This window comes from Narcine bancroftii, chromosome 2 (genome assembly GCF_036971445.1).
Source record: "Narcine bancroftii isolate sNarBan1 chromosome 2, sNarBan1.hap1, whole genome shotgun sequence".
Lineage (NCBI taxonomy): Eukaryota > Metazoa > Chordata > Chondrichthyes > Torpediniformes > Narcinidae > Narcine > Narcine bancroftii.
Genome location: NC_091470.1, coordinates 173,659,225 through 173,679,165, shown reverse-complemented (window position 1 = coordinate 173,679,165; position 19,941 = coordinate 173,659,225). Strand labels below are relative to the sequence as shown.

The window sequence follows — 19,941 nt, the reverse complement described above, 5'->3', positions numbered from 1 at the left end:
TCATACCCATGAGAAGAGTGTGCATATGCACTGAAATTCTTAATTCCTGCAGCCACACCATTACTTTTAGTAAAAAAGGTTCCATTCTTGTCACATAATTCTACATTTAGAATGTAACATACATGAAATTCCTTAACTTTGTCGACCGTAAGGAAGACAGGAAGTTGCCACTTTGTCCAGCCCCTCACAGAAATGAGGCCCCAGTCCCTCACAGAAATGAGGCCCCAGTGAGGAACCAACACACAACCCCTGGTTTACAAGACAGTGATCTAACCACTGGGCTATCAGAACTTAATAAACTACAATAGTATACATTGAAATATATTCCCATCCCCCTTGGAATGAAATATTTGTACACTTTTTTTTAAAAATGTAACATTTAGACATACAGCACGGTAACAGGCCCTTTCAGCCCACGGGGCTGCGCCACCAAACTGACTTACAACACCCAGTACATTTTTGAACAGTTAGAGGAAACCCATGCGAAGAACATACAAACTCCTTTTGGTCAGCGCCAGACTTGAGCTGCAATCGCTGGTGCTGTTACAGGTTTGCGCTAACAATTACTCAGACTGTTCCACCCCGACTTATTTAAAAGAAAGATAAATATTCACAGTTGATGGTCATGCAAGAAAATAGTGAGATTTCAGTAGAGAAGACAGGTCCGGGAGTGGTGAAGACAGGTCCGGGAGTGGTGAAGACACGTCCGGGAGTGGTGAAGACACGTCCGGGAGTGGTGAAGACAGGTCCGGGAGTGGTGAAGACAGGTCCGGGAGTGGTGAAGACAGGTCCGGGAGTGGTGAAGACAGGTCCGGGAGTGGTGAAGACAGGTCCGGGAGTGGTGAAGACAGGTCCGGGAGTGGTGAAGACAGGTCCGGGAGTGGTGAAGACTGGTCCGGGAGTGGTGAAGACAGGTCCGGGAGTGGTGAAGACAGGTCCGGGAGTGGTGAAGACAGGTCCGGGAGTGGTGAAGACAGGTCCGGGAGTGGTGAAGACAGGTCCGGGAGTGGTGAAGACGGGTCCGGGAGTGGTGAAGACGGGTCCGGGAGTGGTGAAGACGGGTCCGGGAGTGGTGAAGACGGGTCCGGGAGTGGTGAAGACACGTCCGGGAGTGGTGAAGACAGGTCCGGGAGTGGTGAAGACAGGTCCGGGAGTGGTGAAGACAGGTCCGGGAGTGGTGAAGACAGGTCCGGGAGTGGTGAAGAAAGGTCCGGGAGTGGTGAAGACAGGTCCGGGAGTGGTGAAGACAGGTCCGGGAGTGGTGAAGACAGGTCCGGGAGTGGTGAAGACAGGTCCGGGAGTGGTGAAGACTGGTCCGGGAGTGGTGAAGACAGGTCCGGGAGTGGTGAAGACAGGTCCGGGAGTGGTGAAGACAGGTCCGAGAGTGGTGCTGGAATGGCTTAATGATTTGGGAATTACACAGAGGTTCAAGAGTCTGAGCCATTTGAAATAAAACCCTCTTTGATCCATCAGAACTGAGGAATCGTTGTGTCTCCAAAACACCCCAAGCACACGTCCATCCCTTACTCCAGTCTCAGATGTATGGTCATTCCAACTAAACCCATTCTCCACCCCCACTCCCTTACTCACATCATTCTGGCCAAGAATGGGTAACACAACTAGCATAGCAGTTAACGCAATACTGTTACTGCACCAGTGACCTAGGTTAAAATCTGGCGCTGTCTCCAAGGAAATTGTACATTCTCCCCGCGTCTGTGTGTGTTTCCTCTGGGAGTTCCGGTTTCCTCCCACATTCCAAGGACACACAGGGTTAGTAGGTTACATGGGTGTATTCGGGCGGCACAGTTCCTTTTCTGTATCTCAAGTGCAAATTTAAAAATTTTTCCTCATAATATTCCAATCTAAACATGGTTCTCACAGTTTTTAACCCCTCAGTGATCAGTCAGCTTCCTCTTCAGATCTCTTTTGGACAAGCTTTCACTTCCCCTCACTATGCTCCTCCAAGCTCAGCTGAGCACTTGTCTCATCCTGTACAAGGCCACATGGCCTGCAGCTCAGAAAGCTCAGATTATAATGGAGACACTCTTCACCCTAGCGCTTGGCGCCCTCCACTAAATGGCCACGGTTTACTAGGGACCTTATGATCAAGGAGTTTCCTCCTCCACGGGGCTCATGAGGAAGTTGCAGAAATTCTTTCCATTTAATGAATCTCTGGTTGAATGTTCACAGTTCTCCAAACATTCCTGAAACCATTGAAATGGAAGTTCGCACGACAACTCTCAATGGCCTGTTGCTCTGGCAGGGTGTGGTAAGTGCTTCGATTATGTTCTAACAAGTCAACATAAGCATTTGAGTGGAGACATTGGTTTACTATATTTTGATGGTGTTAAGACAGTAGTAGTTTGAATCCCAAATGACCAAACCACTGGTGAAACACAAAAGTCCGCAGATGCCATGATTGTAATAAAATCACAGAAGTGCTGGAGAAATTCAGCAGGTCACCCAGCATCCGTAGGAGGTAAAAGATATATCACCACTCTGTAGAGCCTGATCCCTTCCTCAGGTCAGGCAGCATCTATGGAGGTAAATAGATGGTCAACATTTTGGGTTGAAGACCCTGCATCAGGGCTGAGAGCATAGGAGGTAGATGGTCAATGTCAGAAGGGCAGGACGAGAGGAGGCCAGTCAGTGACTGGGGAGCTGGGGGTTGATGGGCTAGTGGGAGCAGGAGGAGGAAGGTGGAGAGAGAGGATGGAAGGTGATGAGTGAAAGCAGATAAGGAGGGGCTGATGGAGCCAGGATAAGAAGGGTGAGGCCATGGATAATAGGTGGGTTTGAGGGGAAGATGAAGCCAGGTGAGGAAGGGTGACCTATCCAGGTAAGGGAGGGAGGGGAATGGACAAGGTGAACAGAGAGAAGCAGCACACAAACATGCTGGAGAAACCTGGCAGGCCACGCAGCGTCCACAGGAAGTAAAAGGTCATCAGCTTTGCAGGCCTGAGGCCTTCATCAGGGATGTGAGAAAGCAGGTAGAGATGCCTGAACACAAAGGTGCGAGGAGAGGCGAGGAGGAGCAGAGGCTAACAAGCGAGGGGGAGAGGAGATAAAAGCCAAAAAGTAATCAGGGAGAGGGTAGAGAGCTAAGGGTAGCTCTCTGATAGGACAATAGAGGGAAAGGGGTGGGAGGCTGGAGTAAATGAGACACAGAGACAGGCAGAGAGACTGCAGTATCCTGGTTTAATGGTCCTCCAGCCTCAGTGCCTTTCGACAAGATCATACCTCTGATTACAGGGTTGTTCATCAGGACACCCGTATGAAACTCTGCATGGAAGCACTGGCCTACATGACAGTCACACAAACACGTAAAGATATCAGACATGGTGTAAATTGTCTCAGGATGGCGAAGCTGGGGGTGCTGCTGGAGCCACTGCAGTGGCAGGGCTGCCACTGGTGCTGACCCGCAGGGAGTGAGGGAACGGAGATGCACCGCTCCCTGTGGGATCCAGCCGCCCAGTCAACTGCTGTCGGCTCCCGCATGGGCTTTGAACGGCCTGTTGAGGGAGCCAGCTCTGATGCACCGTCAGTGACTTGAAAGACTGAAGTTGAGCAAAACTGATAGGTTTTTATTCACAGTAGAATGACCCTGCTGGTCGACTGCCCCGAACTGAGCAGGGGTGGCTGAGGGGCAGTCACCTTTACTCAGGAGCCTGTGGGAAGAGCCAAAGGTACAGTCGACCAATGGGTGAGCCCAGATAGATAAATATATACATCCAGTAGTTTACCACAGGCCCGACGGTGGTTTTATTTGAGATCCCGCAACCGCGGGTCTGTGCCCAAGATGGCGGCAGCCACAAGGGAATTGGAGGACTGGAGCATGGCATCAGACGATGGGCAGATCACACCACCCCACGCCCCCCCCCCCAACTGAGAAGGAGAAGCAGAGGAGGTGACCCGCAGGGAGGGTGACCATGATTCTGCCGTCCCTCACCACTATTCGGGGCCCCAAACACTTCACTTGTGTATCTGCGGGAGTCATCTGGTGTTCCCGTTGCAACCTTCTCTACATCGAGCGACTGGACACAGACTGGGAGATCGCTTCCCCTTCGCTCTGACCACACCAATGACAGGGATCTCCCAGGGGCCAACCATTTTATTTCTGGGCCTCACTCCCATGTTGGCATGTCTGCCCATGACCTCACGCACTGCCAGACCAAGGCCACCCTTAAATTGGAGGAGCAACACCTAATTTTCCATCCGGGCCCTCTCCGACAAGATGGCATTAACATTGACTTCTTCGGTTCCTGCTCGCCCACTCCCCATTCTCCCACTCTTCTCCATCCCTCTGTCTTCTCTCTTCCAACTCCCCTTCCCTCTCCTTTCACAGAGCCATGTCCCCTCCCCTTGTTTGCTGGTATGCCCTCCCTCCTTTTTCCACCTGCCTGTGGGACTGTTCTCCCCCTGCCCCTACCCCCACCATTTTGTTCGGGTGCCTGCCCTGTTTGACTAGCTTTTGAGCTTTTGCTTCCAGCATTTGTAGCTTTTGGTGTTTCTCTTCCATTTGAAGCTGTGGTCAGAGGGATCCTGGGTGATGGGGCTTGATTGGTAGAAGAGAATCAGCAGCGACAGGCAACCAGTGAATGCGGCTGCGCCCTCCTGCTCTGCCACCCAGTCGCTGAGAGGGCCATCATTTCGCTTGTTAATGGGTTTCCTTTTGTTCACAGAAACATGGGGAAAGTGGAAAAGGAAAAGACTACGTTGCCCTCGGGCTCCAGGACGGACACGTGCTCTTCAGGTGAGTGGGACCGGGTGGGTGGACACGGCCTTTCGATGGGCCGAATGTAGAGGCAGAGCTCTCCCCCCAACTCGGTGCCCCTGAGCATTAGCATGGGAGCTGGTGCTCGGCAGGACTGCTCCATCAGTGCTGATGCTGTGGGTGACACTGTACAACAAGGCCCTGTGGTTGATGTAAAGGATCCCGTGGTACGTAACTGCTTGGTGTCCTTTCCAGTGTGCTGATCAATATTTATCAAAATTATTCTTTAAAGGGCAATCATAACCCACAATTTAGAGAAATGACACCATGGCATCAACATCAACCTCCAATTTCCAGTCACCTGCCCTTCCCCATGATTTCTCAAAACACTTCCCATCCTGTTTTACCCCATCTCTCTGGCCCCATTCCTCCTTCTCCTTTCCCCTCCCCTGCATATTCTACCTGCCCATCACCCCCACCCTTCCTCCAGCTCTGCACCCCTTCCCTCTTTCCTCCTATCAGAGGGCCCCTTCCTCAGCCGTCTGCCTCTTCCTCCTATCAGAGTGCCCCTTCCTCAGCCGTCTGCCTCTTCCTCCTATCACCTCCTAGCTTATGTTTTTTCCATTTCTTCCCCTCCGGCCTGCATTCTTCTTCCACCTTCCACCTTCCCCATTCACACAGGTGTCTGCCCATTTCTTGTTCTTTCTGAAGAAGGGTTACAGCCCATAAGATTGACTGTCTGTTGCCTTTCCAGGGATGCTGCCTGCCCAGATGAGTTCCACCAGCCCTCTGTGTGGCTCCTGTGGTCTCTCCTGTTTATGTACATTTACTTGCCTTGAGACGTTACCGAGATGTGACATAAACACAGGATCTTTGTCAATTCTTTATTCTTCCTGCTTTTCCTTGGTGACCAAGCTTCTTCCCCCTCCCCCACCTTCCCCAGTTTCCAGAGATAGGCCTTTGAGCTGCAAAATGCTTCCATCCTCGATTATTATGTTTGGCTGGAACTGATCAGAGGGAAGTCAGGGCCTGACCAATTTTACCCAGAGGGTCTACAACACAATTTCATCCAGTCCCAACAACATCTTAGAAATCTTCTCTGTAGTCCATCACTCTTATTGATATCTTTCCTGTAGTTTGGTGACCAAAACTGCACACAATACTCCAAATTTGGCATAACTAATGTCTTATACAACTTTACCACAACATCCCAACTCCTGTACTCAATACTTTGATGTATGAAGGCCAATATGCCAAAAGCTCTCTTTACAACCCTATCCACCTGTGACATCACTTTCAGGGAATGATGTATCTGTATTCCCAGATCCCTCTGTTCCACTGCACTCCTCAGAGCCCAACCATTTACCATATAACCATATAACTTAATGACCCGTTGTTCTAATCTCACCGACCCTCAAGGGGAAGAGCCAATTCACATCTACTCTATCAAATCCCCCCTCAACCTTCTACACTCCAATGAATAAAGACCCAGTCTACTCAATCTTTCCCTGTATTCTAAATACTGCAATCCAAGCCACATTTTAGTAAATCTTCTCTGCACCCTCTCTACCTTATTGATATCCTTCCTATAATTTGGGGACAAGAACTGCACACAATATTCCAAACTTGGCCTCACCAGTGGCTTGAACAGTCTCAACATCACCTCCCGGCTCCTAACATTTCTTTTTAAAATATTTTTATTGAGTTTAAAACCCTATGTACATGGCCTTCTTGTTAATAACATAAAGCAGGTCGTATCATATGCATATTATCCAAAATTAGTATTGAATAAAAAATAGATAAGATACAATTAAAAATCCCTTATATAACAAAAGGTATTTTCGACATATGATCCATAATAATCCGCAATTAAACCCATTGTTATCTAATTATCTCTAATAACAGAAAGAAAAAAGATTTCTCCTCTACTAATCTAACCCCTCCCTCTAAACTATTTACTGATTTGTCCTTCCAAAATGCAACACCTTACACCTGTCCGAATTAAATTCCATCTGACATTTTTCCAGCTGGCCCAGATCCCTCTGCGACTGTCCTCACTGTCCACTGCTCCTCCAATCTTGGTGTCATTTGCAGATTTGCTGATCTGATTTACCACATTATCATCCAGATCATTGATATAGATGACAAACCACAATGGGCCCAGCACCAATCCCTGAGGTACACCACGTCTGAGAGGCAATCATCCACTCTCATTCTCTGGCTTCTCCCATCAATTCAATGTCAAATCCAGTTCACTGCCTCACCATGAATACTGAAAATTTGAACCTTTCTGACTAATATGGAACCTTGTCAAAGGCCTTACTAAAGTCGAACGTCCATGTGGACCACATCTATATTCTTTCCTTCATCAACTTTCCTAGTAACCTTGAAAAACTCTATAAGATTAGTTAAACACCACCTACCACGCACAAAGTCATGATGACCATACCTAACTGGTTTCTGGCTATCCGAATAATAATATATCCAATCTCTTAGAACACCTTCCATTAATTTACTTACCACTGACGTGAATCTCATCGGCCTATAATTTCCAGGGTTACTTTCAGAGTCTTTTTTTAAACAATGGAACAACTCCGGCACCTCACCTGTGACTAAGGACATGGTAAATATTTCTGCCAGAGCCCCTGCAATTTCTATACTAGCCTCCTCAAAATCCGAGGGAATATCTTGTCAGGCCCTGGGGATGTATTCACTTTAAACTGCAAGCACTTGCTACTCTTTAATCTCTATAGGTTCTGTGACATCACTGCTTGTTTTCCTTACTTCCCACCACTCTGTACCTGTTTCCTGAGTGAATAGAGGTGCAAAAAACCCATTTAAGGTCTCCACATCTCTTCTGGCTCCCTCCAAAGCCAACCACTCTGATCTTCAAGGGGACTTGAGTTACCAATCTGTGACACATTTGACTTTTGCTGTTTCATACTTTCATGCCTGAGGATTGTTGGTTTTGCTTCATGTGCATCAAACCAGGGGAAAATATTGGCCCAGAACATATTTATATTGTTGTCACACAAATAATGAAAGCCCCGTGTTTTCTTGGGTCGGGTTATCACAGAATGGCCCATCCATCAGCCATTTGAATCTGTACCATCTTAATGCTAGAACAATACATTCAGTCCTACTTTTCTAACCTCTTATCACAGCTGTGCAATCCTGCAGTTTCCTGCCCCCCTCCCCAGCCAAATCTGTCCCCACCAATCCCCAGACCGAGTACAAACCACTGCCAGTACACATGCATTCAGCGATGGGGAGGGATGGAATGCCAACAAGTTGTTGAAGCAGGTCAGTAATCTTCTCTGTTTTATTGTGTGCACGCAGCTACCAGTTGGGAAGTGGCGAAGCCAATATCCTCTCAGAAGATCCCATCAATGACGGGGAATGGCATAAAATAATCGCTATGCGGTAAGAAGATTGAAATCACCTTTTCAGAAATTTAAAAAGTAAAACATACAGACACCGTGACTGAAGTAAAAACACACAACGCTGGAGAAACTCATTTGGTCAAACGGTGGCCTTCATATAGACAGATACCCAATTTAGGGGCCTGACTATATTTTCCCACACCTTGATGAAGGGCTCAGGCCTGAAACGTTAGTTTTGTATCTTTATCTTTGCTACATAAAGGACACTGTTTGGCCTGCTGAGTTTCTCCAGCATCGCGTGTTTTTAACTTCAGAAGTTTAATGTCCAATCAACAATATTCCCCGCAGCAGATCACGGAGTACCTTGAAGCATGGACAGGAATGGTTTTGCGGGATATGAGCTAAATGCAGGACAATGGGACCGTCTTAGTGTAGACAGCACTATCGGCTTGGATGTCAGGCCAAAGGGCCTGTCTCCATTCTGTAAAGCTCTATAGCTCTTGCTGAAGATGGAAATGGAAGCCACGAGCATGACATAAGATGTGAGTTTGTTGTCACACAGATACCCGTATATACTCCTTTAATAGTCAATCCCGCGTAACAGTTGATCTTGCGGCCCCCCCCCCCTTTTTTCAGCCCCATCCCCCCACCCATCTGATTTTCTTGACTGTGAATCCTTGCCCTGTGCGCCCGTCCATCCAAGCTCCCATTGCCCCGACCTCAAACCTTCGCCTCGGCCACCTGTCCGCAGGAGCTCCTGGCCTCCCAACCGCGGATCCTCGCCCCGGCCAACCGGCTGCTCACCCATCTGATCTCCTGATGCCCCAAATGCAGGACCTCATCTCAGCCGCCTGCCCATCCTAGCTCCCGACTCCCCGAGCGTGGACTCGCCACCTGGTCTAAGCTCCTGGCGCCTTGAATGACACAGGTACTTATCGTGGTCAAAAATAGTAGCCGTGTAAAAGTGAATCCCCCCAAATTTGACCCAAAAATAAGTCCCCAAAACTCGACTATTACAGGAATATATATGGGAATGTACAAGGTAGAGATGCTCCAAAGTTCTTCCTTGCTGCAGCTACTTGGGTATACTTAGCAAAAGTATAAATTAAATTATCCCAGAGTAGCAGGCCTTCGCTCGAAGGTCTTGAGCGTACATTAGGTCTGCTCAGACTGGAAATCAGTCCCAATTCTCAAAAATAACAAGCAAAAACAAACCCAAAACAAAATCAGGAGGTAATTTTTCAGCTCGATCTTCATTCTTCAGAGAGATTGTTCTAATTACAGTATATTTAAAAAACCCTGGTATCTGGCACCTGTGGGGCTTGGTAAATTCTGGATAAGTGAATTTTCTGGTTGCTCGAGATTGCATATCGCAAGGATTGGTGAACTAACAGTGAGGCGCACCAATTTTAAACTTCCCGTTTTTTTTTACTTACTTATTTTCCGCAGTTTTTTTGCTTGAGGCTGCCGGTTGCTTGAAATCCGCATAACGGGTTGTCTCCAGAAATCTGATTTTGAGTCTTACAGTCATTTCCCATGGCCTGAATCAGAATGATTCTGGAGGTTGTTGTGGAGCCTATGGATTGAGATGGGTGGTGGAGGAGATGGCTAGAATCTCACTTAACGAAAATCAAATTATTGCAGAAATTAGAAATTCTAAAAAACATAAAATATTGGAAGTACTTCAAAAACATGAAGCGAGAAGGAATCTCTGTGTTTCAAGTCGAAGACCTTTTGTTTAAACCCCAGGTTTATATTGATCTTTTCCTCCACAGTGAAGGCAAGTCAGGATATGTCCAACTGGACGGCGATGAGATAGTGCGGGGAGAGTCCAGGGGCGACAAGGTTATGGTAAACACAAGAGGCAGCATCTACCTGGGTAAGTCTAGCTCAGTGTAGTATACGGTTAGCATGGCGGTTAGCTCCACGCTATTACAGCGCCAGTGACCCGGGTTCAAATCCGGTGCTGTCTGCAAGGAGTCTGTACCTTCTCCCTGTGTCTGCATGGGTTTCCTCCAGGTGCTTCGCTTTCCTCCCATCGTGTAATTGGGCGGCACGGGCTCATCAGCTTCGACCGTGTTGATCTTCTTAACACTTTTTTTAATTAAAATTTAAAATGTCTGCACTTCACCTGATTTATTTTTGTCAGAGAAGGTTGTAACTGGATCAGACACTTCCTTTGGCTCTGTGGGAAACTGTTTTCCCAGTCCCGTAGGACACTGCATTCAGAGAGAGGAGAATTCTGCCTTTTTACCTGGATGTCTCCTACTGTCTCCAGCTAATTAATTATTTTATGAAGTGTAATCATTGTGAGCTTGAAGGTTGATAACAGGCAGTGAACAGGATCCAACAAGTAGCCATGAGCTAAGTGTCCCATTGATCCATTTTGATAATGGTGGAGAGGTCATGGGGAGACCCTCCTGAACTGCTTCAGATTCATGTTGCCTTTATTGTCATGTAATATTACACAAAATCGCCTTCTGCTGTAAGGCAGAAAAATACTCGCCATTAGTGTCCCCTTACAGTACGAGGGAAGGAAATGCTCAAGGGCGTCCCGTAAATGGATTCGCCTCCAGCGCTCCTGCAGCCTCAATCTATCGGCAACCCAAGCTCCAGATCCAATCCTCCGACCCAATCAGGAAGCGTTCAGTGCCCGAAGCCCTTCTTGCCCTCCAGCGCCCTCGAATCTCGGCTCTGATACGGGATACCCAGCCCATGGGGGTCCCCCCGAATGCAAGTTGCCCGCCGCCTGTGTGAGTCCTCCAGCCGCTGAGGCCCTCGCTGCTCCCCTGCTGCGATCACCCTCCCTAGAGGATAGCTCTCCTCTGCTTCTCCTTCTCAGCGAGGGATGTTCTCCCTGTGGCTGGTCCGCTGGCCCCCACCCCCGGAGTCTGCCGCCAGAGCCTGACCACTGCCAAGCTGAGGCACCACTTTCTTGGGCACGGGCCTCCGCAGCTCCTTTAGCAGGCTGTTTAAAGCTGGTGTGAAGCTGTTAGCATTAGGACTGGGTGGTTGAACCCTTGGGTGTAGCGCTGTGTCTCTTCTCTCCTGGGTCCACACCAATGCCGCCACTTCTTTGAAGATATGATTTATATCAGCCTGTCAGGACCTCAGTTTGATATCCAATCTAAACCATGGCATTTCCCGGACCATCTGGTTCACATTCTCCTTGGCTCACAGGGGAGACGGCTAACACCTTGCTCAGCATTGCACAACCATAAAACATCCTGCTCTACAAAGCAGGGCACATCACCACTCTCTACACCATGTTATGTCAACAGGGTATCCGATTTTCAATCCCAAACACACTGTCCGCCAGAGGTTTGAGAAGTTGTTGGACAGAATCCAGGATTCCTGTGTGCAGTGGCAGGACACAATACCGAGGTCATTCCCCAGGGGTGTCATTGCTGTGGCCGCGGTGAGTTTCAGTCCGTCCCACAGCAGGCAGTCCTGCAGCTGTGAATGTGCCTGCCCACAACTTCCATTTGTGACAGCTCCTTGCACGGAAGACCAGCATGCTTCAGGCTGTCCAAAGTGCATCTTCCAATGGTGGTCCTCCAGCAGCTGACTTGTGTGACACCGGAAATGGCTGTGTAGAGAAGAGTCCTTTAAATGCTCCACTTAAAGACAGTTCTGCCTTCGTCAGCAATGGCCCAAGCTTTACAATTGCTCCCAACTCACTGCTCCCATACCTCCCTGGCAGACCGAGGTTTTTATTGTGTGTATGTGTGTGTGTGTGTGTGTGTGTGTGTGTGTGTGTGTGTGTGTGTGTGTGTGTGTGTGTGTGTGTGTGTGTGTGTGTGTGTGTGTGTGTGCTTGCCTGTGTGTGTTTGCATGACTGTGTATGTCTGTGTGTGTTTGCATGCTTTTGTGTGTGTTTGCCTCAGTGTGTGTTTGCACGCTTGTGTGTATGCCTCTGTGTGTGTCTGCGTATGTGCCCCTGTGTGTGTGTGTGTGAAGGTACAACAGGTACAAAGCTCTCCTGGGAGCTTTCAAGTGTTTAAAGTTGTGACATTGTAACATCATGATCACGGATCCAGATTTTCTGCTAGCCCGTCCCACCACTGCACAGCTCTGCAGAAGCTGGTGTTTCTGACCACATTCAATGTTTCCTTTTTTGCCTTCAGGTGGAGCTCCAGAAGTTAAATACTTCACCGGGGGGAAGTTCACCTCTGGAATAACTGGCTGCATCAGGAGAGTGGTGCTTGTAAATAAAAGACCCGGACAACATCAAGTTCAGCCCGTTGACCTGTGGGTTCACGCTGAAGGCGGGGTGAATGCTGAACAGTGTCAGTTGTAGTCACTCGGGATTCTCTGAAGGCAAAGTAGAGACTTCTGGGGAAAGGTGCTTTGCTGCTATTAAATTGGATTGTTTTGTGTTTTTTAATGCAGTCCATTTTAACCAAAAAGAAATAATCGCAATGTCATCTGTGTATTCTGTTGAATGAAGGTTTTGACAACTCAGATTGATTTATTTTGTACTACAACAGCCATACAAGAACACCAGCATTTTCCTTCGAGGCTGATGATCCCTATGGATTTAGGTGGCTCTGGCACTGAAGTTTGCAATGTAGGTGAACCAAAACAGCTAGGAATCTCTCCGCTACCCATAGTCTCTGGGTTTTAAGGCAACAGTAGTTGGTTTGTCTCTAGTCAGGAAGACCCAATTCATTTGTTTCAAGAAAAGGTTCACAAGTTGCGTACCTGAAGGTTTTGTGCAAAGATCTGAATTGGTACAAGCAATTTTCTTACTTCTGTCAGTTAGGCAGCCATTTCCTACACATTTATATCACTGACTTACCAACAGTTCTGCAACATTCCCTTAAATCTGGCCTCGAATCTTATAAATTGACCCTGGATAATGTGGAGTTCACCAGGAAAGTCTACAGATACTGAATGCAAGGAACAAGGACCAAACGATGCTGTTTGGATTCCAAGGAAACAACGCCACGGTAGATGTAGCAGTTAGCGCCACGCTGTTACAGCGCAAGGCCACCGGGGTTCGAATCCCGCGCTATCTGTAAGGAGTTTGTACGTTCTCCCTGTGTCCACGTGAGTTTCCTCCGGGGGCTCCGGTTTCCTCCCACCGTGCCGCCCAATTGGGTGTAATTGGGGGGCATGGACTCTTGGGCCGAAAAGGTCTGTTACCGTGTTGCATGTCTAAATTTAAAATTTAAACAGCATTAGTGAAGAATTAGAACTCTAGAGGGGTCTAGACAGGAACCAAGATGGCATCACCTTAACGAAAAATCACTAAAAAATTGCTTCCAGAGTTTGCAAGTCCAAATTCCAGTAAGGCCAAGGTGAAAAATAGGAGTCATTATATTTGGACCTGCTCTCCTTGCCTACGTGGGTTTCCTTCAGATGCTCCAGTTTCTCCCAAAACATACCTGGTTAGTAGGTCAAATGAGTGTAATTGGGCTCGTAGATCGGAAGGGCCTGTTACTGTGCTGTATGTCTCCGTATTTTTTAATTGAAATCAGTCCAACAAAATTGAACCCCGTGAACTATGTTGTTTACTTGGGGGTGGTGCTTTGTTGATTAGAATTAGAAATCCTGCTGACCTCCCCCTCCCCCAAAAAAAAGGGTTTGAGTGTTTCTGATTTGTAAATGAGGGTCTCCATTATATTCAGGTCAGGTCTTCTTGACTGGAGGAGCAAACCTTGAACCGTTGGTAATGTTTTGACATTTATGTGACAGAAGACAATATAGTGATGTAGAGCTCGTCGAAAGAACCAAAGACTTGTTGATCCAAACCAAGGCTTTTATTAGCAAAAGACCGGAGCTCTTCACAGGTGGCCGACCAGTCCGGAATGATCCGACCTGGCTAGGGACACAACCCTTTAAGGCCCAGACAATAGGCGTGGCTTAGCTCTCAGCCAATCGCTGTAAGCACAGTCTAGATACAGTAACTATATACACTATGTACATTGGTGATAGATCTGTACTATCACAAGTGACCTCTGGTATCTGGTATCCCCGATTCAGCATGTGCAAGAATGTGCTGAAACTGATCGAAGGATTGACATTTTATTTTGAAACATGAAACGCTATTCGCGTTCCAATTCTAATTTCTTAATGAGCCACCTTGTGAACCTTTCGAGACACTGCCAGCTCATTTAAAAACTAAGGCAGAACACTCTTGCATAGTCAATGCTTTCTTAGAACTACTGAGATCTCTGTCCCTCTCTCTTTCGGCCAACCACACACACAGCGTATGTTAGCACTTCATATTTATCTAGTCATTTAATTATAGGTACAGCATCCTCGAATGTTATTGTAATATTTGATCATTTTATGTGTTTCTTTTAATCAAAAGCATTCTCTGCCATTAATTGCAGTATTAATGATGTTTGATTCCTCAATTAGTCAGTATTTCAGCTACATATTTATGTATGTTACGATAAGATTTGCAACAACCCTTTGATTTTGTGTGTAGGTGTGTGGAGGGCCATAAAGAATTTAATACTCTTACTCTTGTTAGATAGAATAATTTATAATGGCTTCACTTTGCTTCACATCATTCTTTATTAGTGAGATGCCTCTGGCTTCACAGTAGAAAGGTGCAAGGATTAATTTCCATGCTGATGTAGAACGATTATTTGAGGAACGCCCCTCAACGACATCATTTTCACTAATGCTGCAGACTATGAGATTGACTAGAAAATGAGGCCCTCTTCCATGGATTTTTTTAAGTGAATCTTGGAGACTGTTTTCATTTTCTGATCCCATCAACCTTCTTGGATGCGTCAGGTCCTGCTTGGTGGGACGGGGCTTGAAAAGGAGAGGTCCTGAAGAGCACGTCCCCGAGTCAAACCCCCCCCCACCCCCCTTCAAAGATCAATGGAGACCTTTTTTTGTTGTTGTTGGCAGTTGACACTGGCTGGATCCAGATTAAAGCAGCAAGATAATCTTTCGAGAAACCATTGTTTGTTATTTTGTTTTGTCATGTCACGAGGGGTGGAACTAACATCTGTCTAGACCAGTGGCTCGCAATCTTTTTATCCCACTCACATACCACCTTAAATAATCCCTTACTAACCACAGAACACGTATGGCACAAGATTACTAAGGCATCCTGTGCTCTGAGGTTAGTTAGGGATTACTTAAAATGGGAGTGGAAAATAAAGGTTGAGAACCATGGGTCTAGACGCATGGAGATTTAGAATGCAACTTCAAGAGAATTTAAGCATTTTGTTTAGTCATATTTTAGAAATTTGATTTCCTTGAACCACAGTGAAGCAGCCGGGTGGATAAGCGGTGTGAGATCGTGTAACTGTGATACAATAAGGTGCTGTAGATGTGTTGAAAAATATCATTTCTTTTCAATGCTTGGTCCCAGTTAAACTGATGCAGTAACTTTTGTACTTTCTCACTGTGATAATGCCACAAACTTGGAACAAAGCTGACTGCAACCGATGAGCTAATATATTGTGTGTGGTGCCTGCTGTCAGCCTTAGTAACAGAATGTCAATGAGGGGAAAATGTGAATGAGGCCGATCGAAGCCTGCGATTTGGAAGCAGATTGATTCTTTGTGTGGAAATGGCAGCATTCATCGCCTTCCAATGCATTCACTGGCAGAACCAATGAGCTCTTCTGACAACCTGATTAGCCATACCCACATTGTATTAACCCACTAAAGAAATTTGAAGGATATACAGTATTTTTTTATATGAAGAATAAAGGCCTTGCAATGAAGATTGTTACACAAAACTGTAGTCCATTTGGACAATGTCCTGGGAAATAAGAAGCGAGGATCTGACTGAATTATTATCGAGCTGATCTTTTTTAATACTTACAATGTTGAACAAAGTGATCTCCATGGTTGGGGACTTTTTTTTAACTTCTGACAGGATGAATTTGGTAAAATAGAGATATCATTGCGGGCACAGTGAAAACTGGAGATCCAGTTGCAAAATATATTTTTAATTTCTTCCAGCTAAGGCAGGGCCTGTTGCAGAGTGGCTAATTAACACAGACTGAGAGGTGTCGATTCAAACCTGTTCCCTCACCTTACTGAAAGGAAGGTTACTGAATTTTAGTGCAGTTGGGTGTATGATGGCCTGTGCACTCTCGGTAAGCATTGTTTCTGTGCTCCTTACTGATGGCTGTTCCTTCAATGTTGGAAGAAAGTGAGGTAAAATACAGACTGAGTTGTGTGCAAGTTAAACAGGAAAGATTGCAGGCGCTGTGCCATACATAAATGTGCTGGAGAAACTCAGCAGACCACGCAAAGGTATATAACCAGCATTTCAGGCCTGAGCCCTTCATCAAGGTGTGAGCAGCAAGCAGGCAGGTGCTTGAATAAAATGGTTGGGAGAGGAGTGCAGAAGGGGCAGGGGGTGGAGCGCAGAAGGGGCAGGGGGGTAGAGCCCAGGCCAACAGGCAAGGAGGACGTGGGTGGAAGGGCAGAAAATGGCTGTTTGAAAGCTTACCTGTGCTGGATTCTAATTACAAGGGATGTCCCAACTAAGAGAGCATCCGGCCTCAAAATTGTCAGCCTTTCGGTGGAGAAATAAATGATCAGACCTATTCAAAGAGAGATTTGAGAAAATATATTTGTTAAAATTGGACAGATTGTATATATTTGTATTTTCATAAAATTATGACCCAACATATTATGGAACAGAACTGAAGCAGGTCTGTGTGTCTGTGCTAGACATGATGTCCAATTAATGCTCAAACCTTACCATTTGTACACGATCCAAATCCCTCTCTTCCCAGTGTAGCACTTAACCCAACACTGTTACAGCACCAGTGACATGGGTTTGAATCCGATGCTGTCTGTAAGGAGTTTGCACATTCTCCCCATGTCTGCGTGGGTTTCCTCCGGGTGCTCCAGTTTTAATTCCTCCATTCAAAAGCATAAGTAGGTTATTTGATGCATATGTGGGGAACGGGTTTGTGGGCCGGAAAGGCCTGTTACTGTGCTGTATGCTTAAATTTATAAAAATTTCATTTAGAATCCTCTTAAACACTACTGTCTTCCTTCATTGTCTTGATGTGATCCTTCCAAGCCAAGTTCGCCTGCTCTTCCATCACTGTGTGCTTTGATCCTTGCACCCATCTCTGCCTCGACACCCCATGAACAGGTGCCGTGAGGTAGGGATACCATGGTTGTGAAACTGCAACGTCTTCTCCCGTGACCTCAAAACCTTTCCAAATGAGAGCCTCCCTGTTCAAATACAGAGACGATCGCCTACACCCACCAGCTCCCCTATGTGGTCCAACACCTACCTCCTGCCTTGAGAGTGCAACCCCATTCCCCTGAAACCTCTTCTGTCCACATTCCCCATGATTCGGCCATGCACCCCATACACAAGAGGTGATTTACAGTGACCTAGTAACCCACACCTTATTGGGGGATGTGAGAGGAAACCCACCTGGATACAGGAGGAGAACATGTGAACCTGACTTGGACATCAGCAGAGGACAGAACTGAACCCAGGTCTCCGGAGGTGTGAAGCAGTAGATCATCTCCACCACTGTACCCTCCCCATGTCACTGCTTTCTTTCACACTGTTAAAAAGCAGGTTAGAGTGAACCTAGCTCAGTAAAAGATGTGTGCAGGGAAAGAATAGAATTTTAAAGAGTTTATCTTTCTTTCGAATGGATTAAGTGAATCACCAATGGTGCTCCAGATCGTAACAGAGCAGGCAGTTCTGTGACTGAAGTAGATTTAAAACCGAGCAGAGCATCATCAGAACCCTAGTTCTGTGTTTAGCTGCAGTGGCCGCTGATTTAGTTGTTTGATTTGCTCCAACCTCATTGATTTTTCTTCAGCACAATTCTATTTGTTTTGGTTTCATTTCGCAAGAAGCGATTCCAATGTTGGGCCTACCAAACTGCTGAGTATGTGGCTCATTCCAAAATAATCAGTAACCCTCAGCTTTCATCTCGATATTTCCCAGATCACCGCTCATTATTTTTGGACCGTTGTATTTTTTTAAAAAAGAAACTCCTACCTCAGTCACTGTGACAAGAGAACCCAAGATCAGTATACGGTGCTAACAGGTATGACATGCGTCAACTGTCAGATAGTGGTCTAAGATGTGTCATTTTACCAAGACTCATTTACTTGTCTGTTTAAAAATGTTCAGAAATCAATGCATCCAAGGGCTTTATATCAACAGAAAAGCCCCAGAACAGTGCTCCTGCAGATTTACTCGGGGTCCAATGAAAAATAGGATTGAGGAAACTGTGTTCAATTCTTTCTTGAGAATGGCATTTTTCCATGACATCAGGAAAAAAATATAGCAGGCATAAAGCATAGCACAGCTGTCACAGAGGGGTTGAAACAATCTGGGTGGCATGGCCTGGTGTGAAATGGAACTGAAATCGCGTTCCAGTGGATATTGTGTTTACCAAATCAGAACTGTTTTAAGATTTCTTTAAAATAGTCCTGGCAATCATGTATCAAAAATGCCAACTGGTGCTGAAGTAGGTTCCTTGGACCTACCAATTGCTGTCTATGTTCAATGCATTTTATTTAAACAATAAAAAGCTTTTTAATTCACGGGAGCTGAAATTCTGTTACATATACTGATTTTTGAGCGTATTGTGGGTTTATTCCAAGCTGCAAGCATCCGTCGTGCAAAGATCTTCGGGAGAAGGAAATCACTTTGTTCCGGGAACATCACTCTGCAAGTTGTCTATGTCATTGGAATGTTGCCATTCCTCCACTCTCAAAGGCTCAGTAACTTGGAAGTGAAACGCAGAAATCTGCAAACAGTGTGATTGTAATATAAGCACAGAAGTCTTGGAAGAACTCAGCAGGTCTCACAGTGAAGTAAAGATATATTACCGACGTTTCAGGCCTGAGCCCTTCTTCGAGGTATGTGTAATAAGCAGACAACCATCTGAATAAAAGAAATGATGGGAGGTGAGAGGAGTACAGACTAACAGACAAAAGGTGTTAATTGGATGTAGAGAGGAGGCCAGGAGAGGGACGGTGAGAATTGATGGGGGGAGGAGTGGTTCTGTCAATGCAAATGGAGATGGAATGTAAATGGAAACACTGATCTTTTGAATGTTAGAACGGACGTCAACTTAGTTTCTTGTGTTTTTGCGTGGAGGAATGTTGATGAACTGGAAATCTGAGGATGCAAGTCTATGGTTCCCCAAACTGGTGACACAGTTCGATTATGATGGTTAACCCTCAGAGGTTGGGGCATACGATACACGAGTTGGAAGATTGTGCTGCAACTTGACAGAACACTGGAGAATTGTGTACAGAATGAGGATGGGAACCCAGGCCACTATTCACTCCTCAACCAACATAACAGGTACCATCTGAATAGCTGAAGTGAGCGGAACAATCTCATCGTCACTAGAAAGAACAGAGCAAAGTAGCTCTGAGCATATAAACAAAGGACTTCCAGTTCCATAGCACCTTTCGAGAATTCCCCAAAGCCTTTTGGAACCAATTATTCATTTTGAAAAATAATATTGAATGTATAAACCATGTACACGGAGCAATGTCCAATAATATGAAAAAAAATGAAATGATGTCTCTGAACAGGTGCAGAATATTCTTAAGGGGGAGGGTGAACAGCCAGAGATCGTGGTACGTGTCGGTACCAATATCATTGCCAGGAGTGGGGTAGAGGTCCTACAAAGTAAGTTTAGGGAGTTAGGACAGAGTCGAAGAGCAGGACCTGCAAGGTGGCAATCTCTGGATTACTCCCAGTGCCTCGAGCTGGGGAAGGTCCGATGAGCAAGACAGTGCAGACAAATAAATGGCGGAAGAGATGTTGAGGGTTTACCTTCTTAGATCAGTGGAACCTTTTTCTGGGGAAGGGATGGCATGTACAAGTGGGACTGGTTGCACCTGAACTCGAGGG

General features: G+C 46.3%; 1 protein-coding gene across 7 annotated transcripts in view; it reads left to right on the top strand.

Moving 5' to 3' along the window:
- The window catches only part of hspg2 (heparan sulfate proteoglycan 2), a 556,383-nt gene extending 537,769 nt beyond the window's left edge, over window positions 1-18,614 (top strand). For all 7 annotated transcript variants that reach the window (XM_069919165.1, XM_069919159.1, XM_069919161.1 and 4 more), the window contains 5 exons: window positions 2,191-2,269; window positions 4,683-4,753; window positions 8,054-8,137; window positions 9,873-9,976; window positions 12,225-18,614. In XM_069919165.1, the coding sequence (XP_069775266.1) occupies window positions 2,191-2,269; window positions 4,683-4,753; window positions 8,054-8,137; window positions 9,873-9,976; window positions 12,225-12,397 (511 nt within the window). In that variant the 3' untranslated portion in view covers window positions 12,398-18,614. The remainder of the gene's footprint in view (window positions 1-2,190; window positions 2,270-4,682; window positions 4,754-8,053; window positions 8,138-9,872; window positions 9,977-12,224) is intronic.
- Window positions 18,615-19,941: the final 1,327 nt, after the last annotated feature.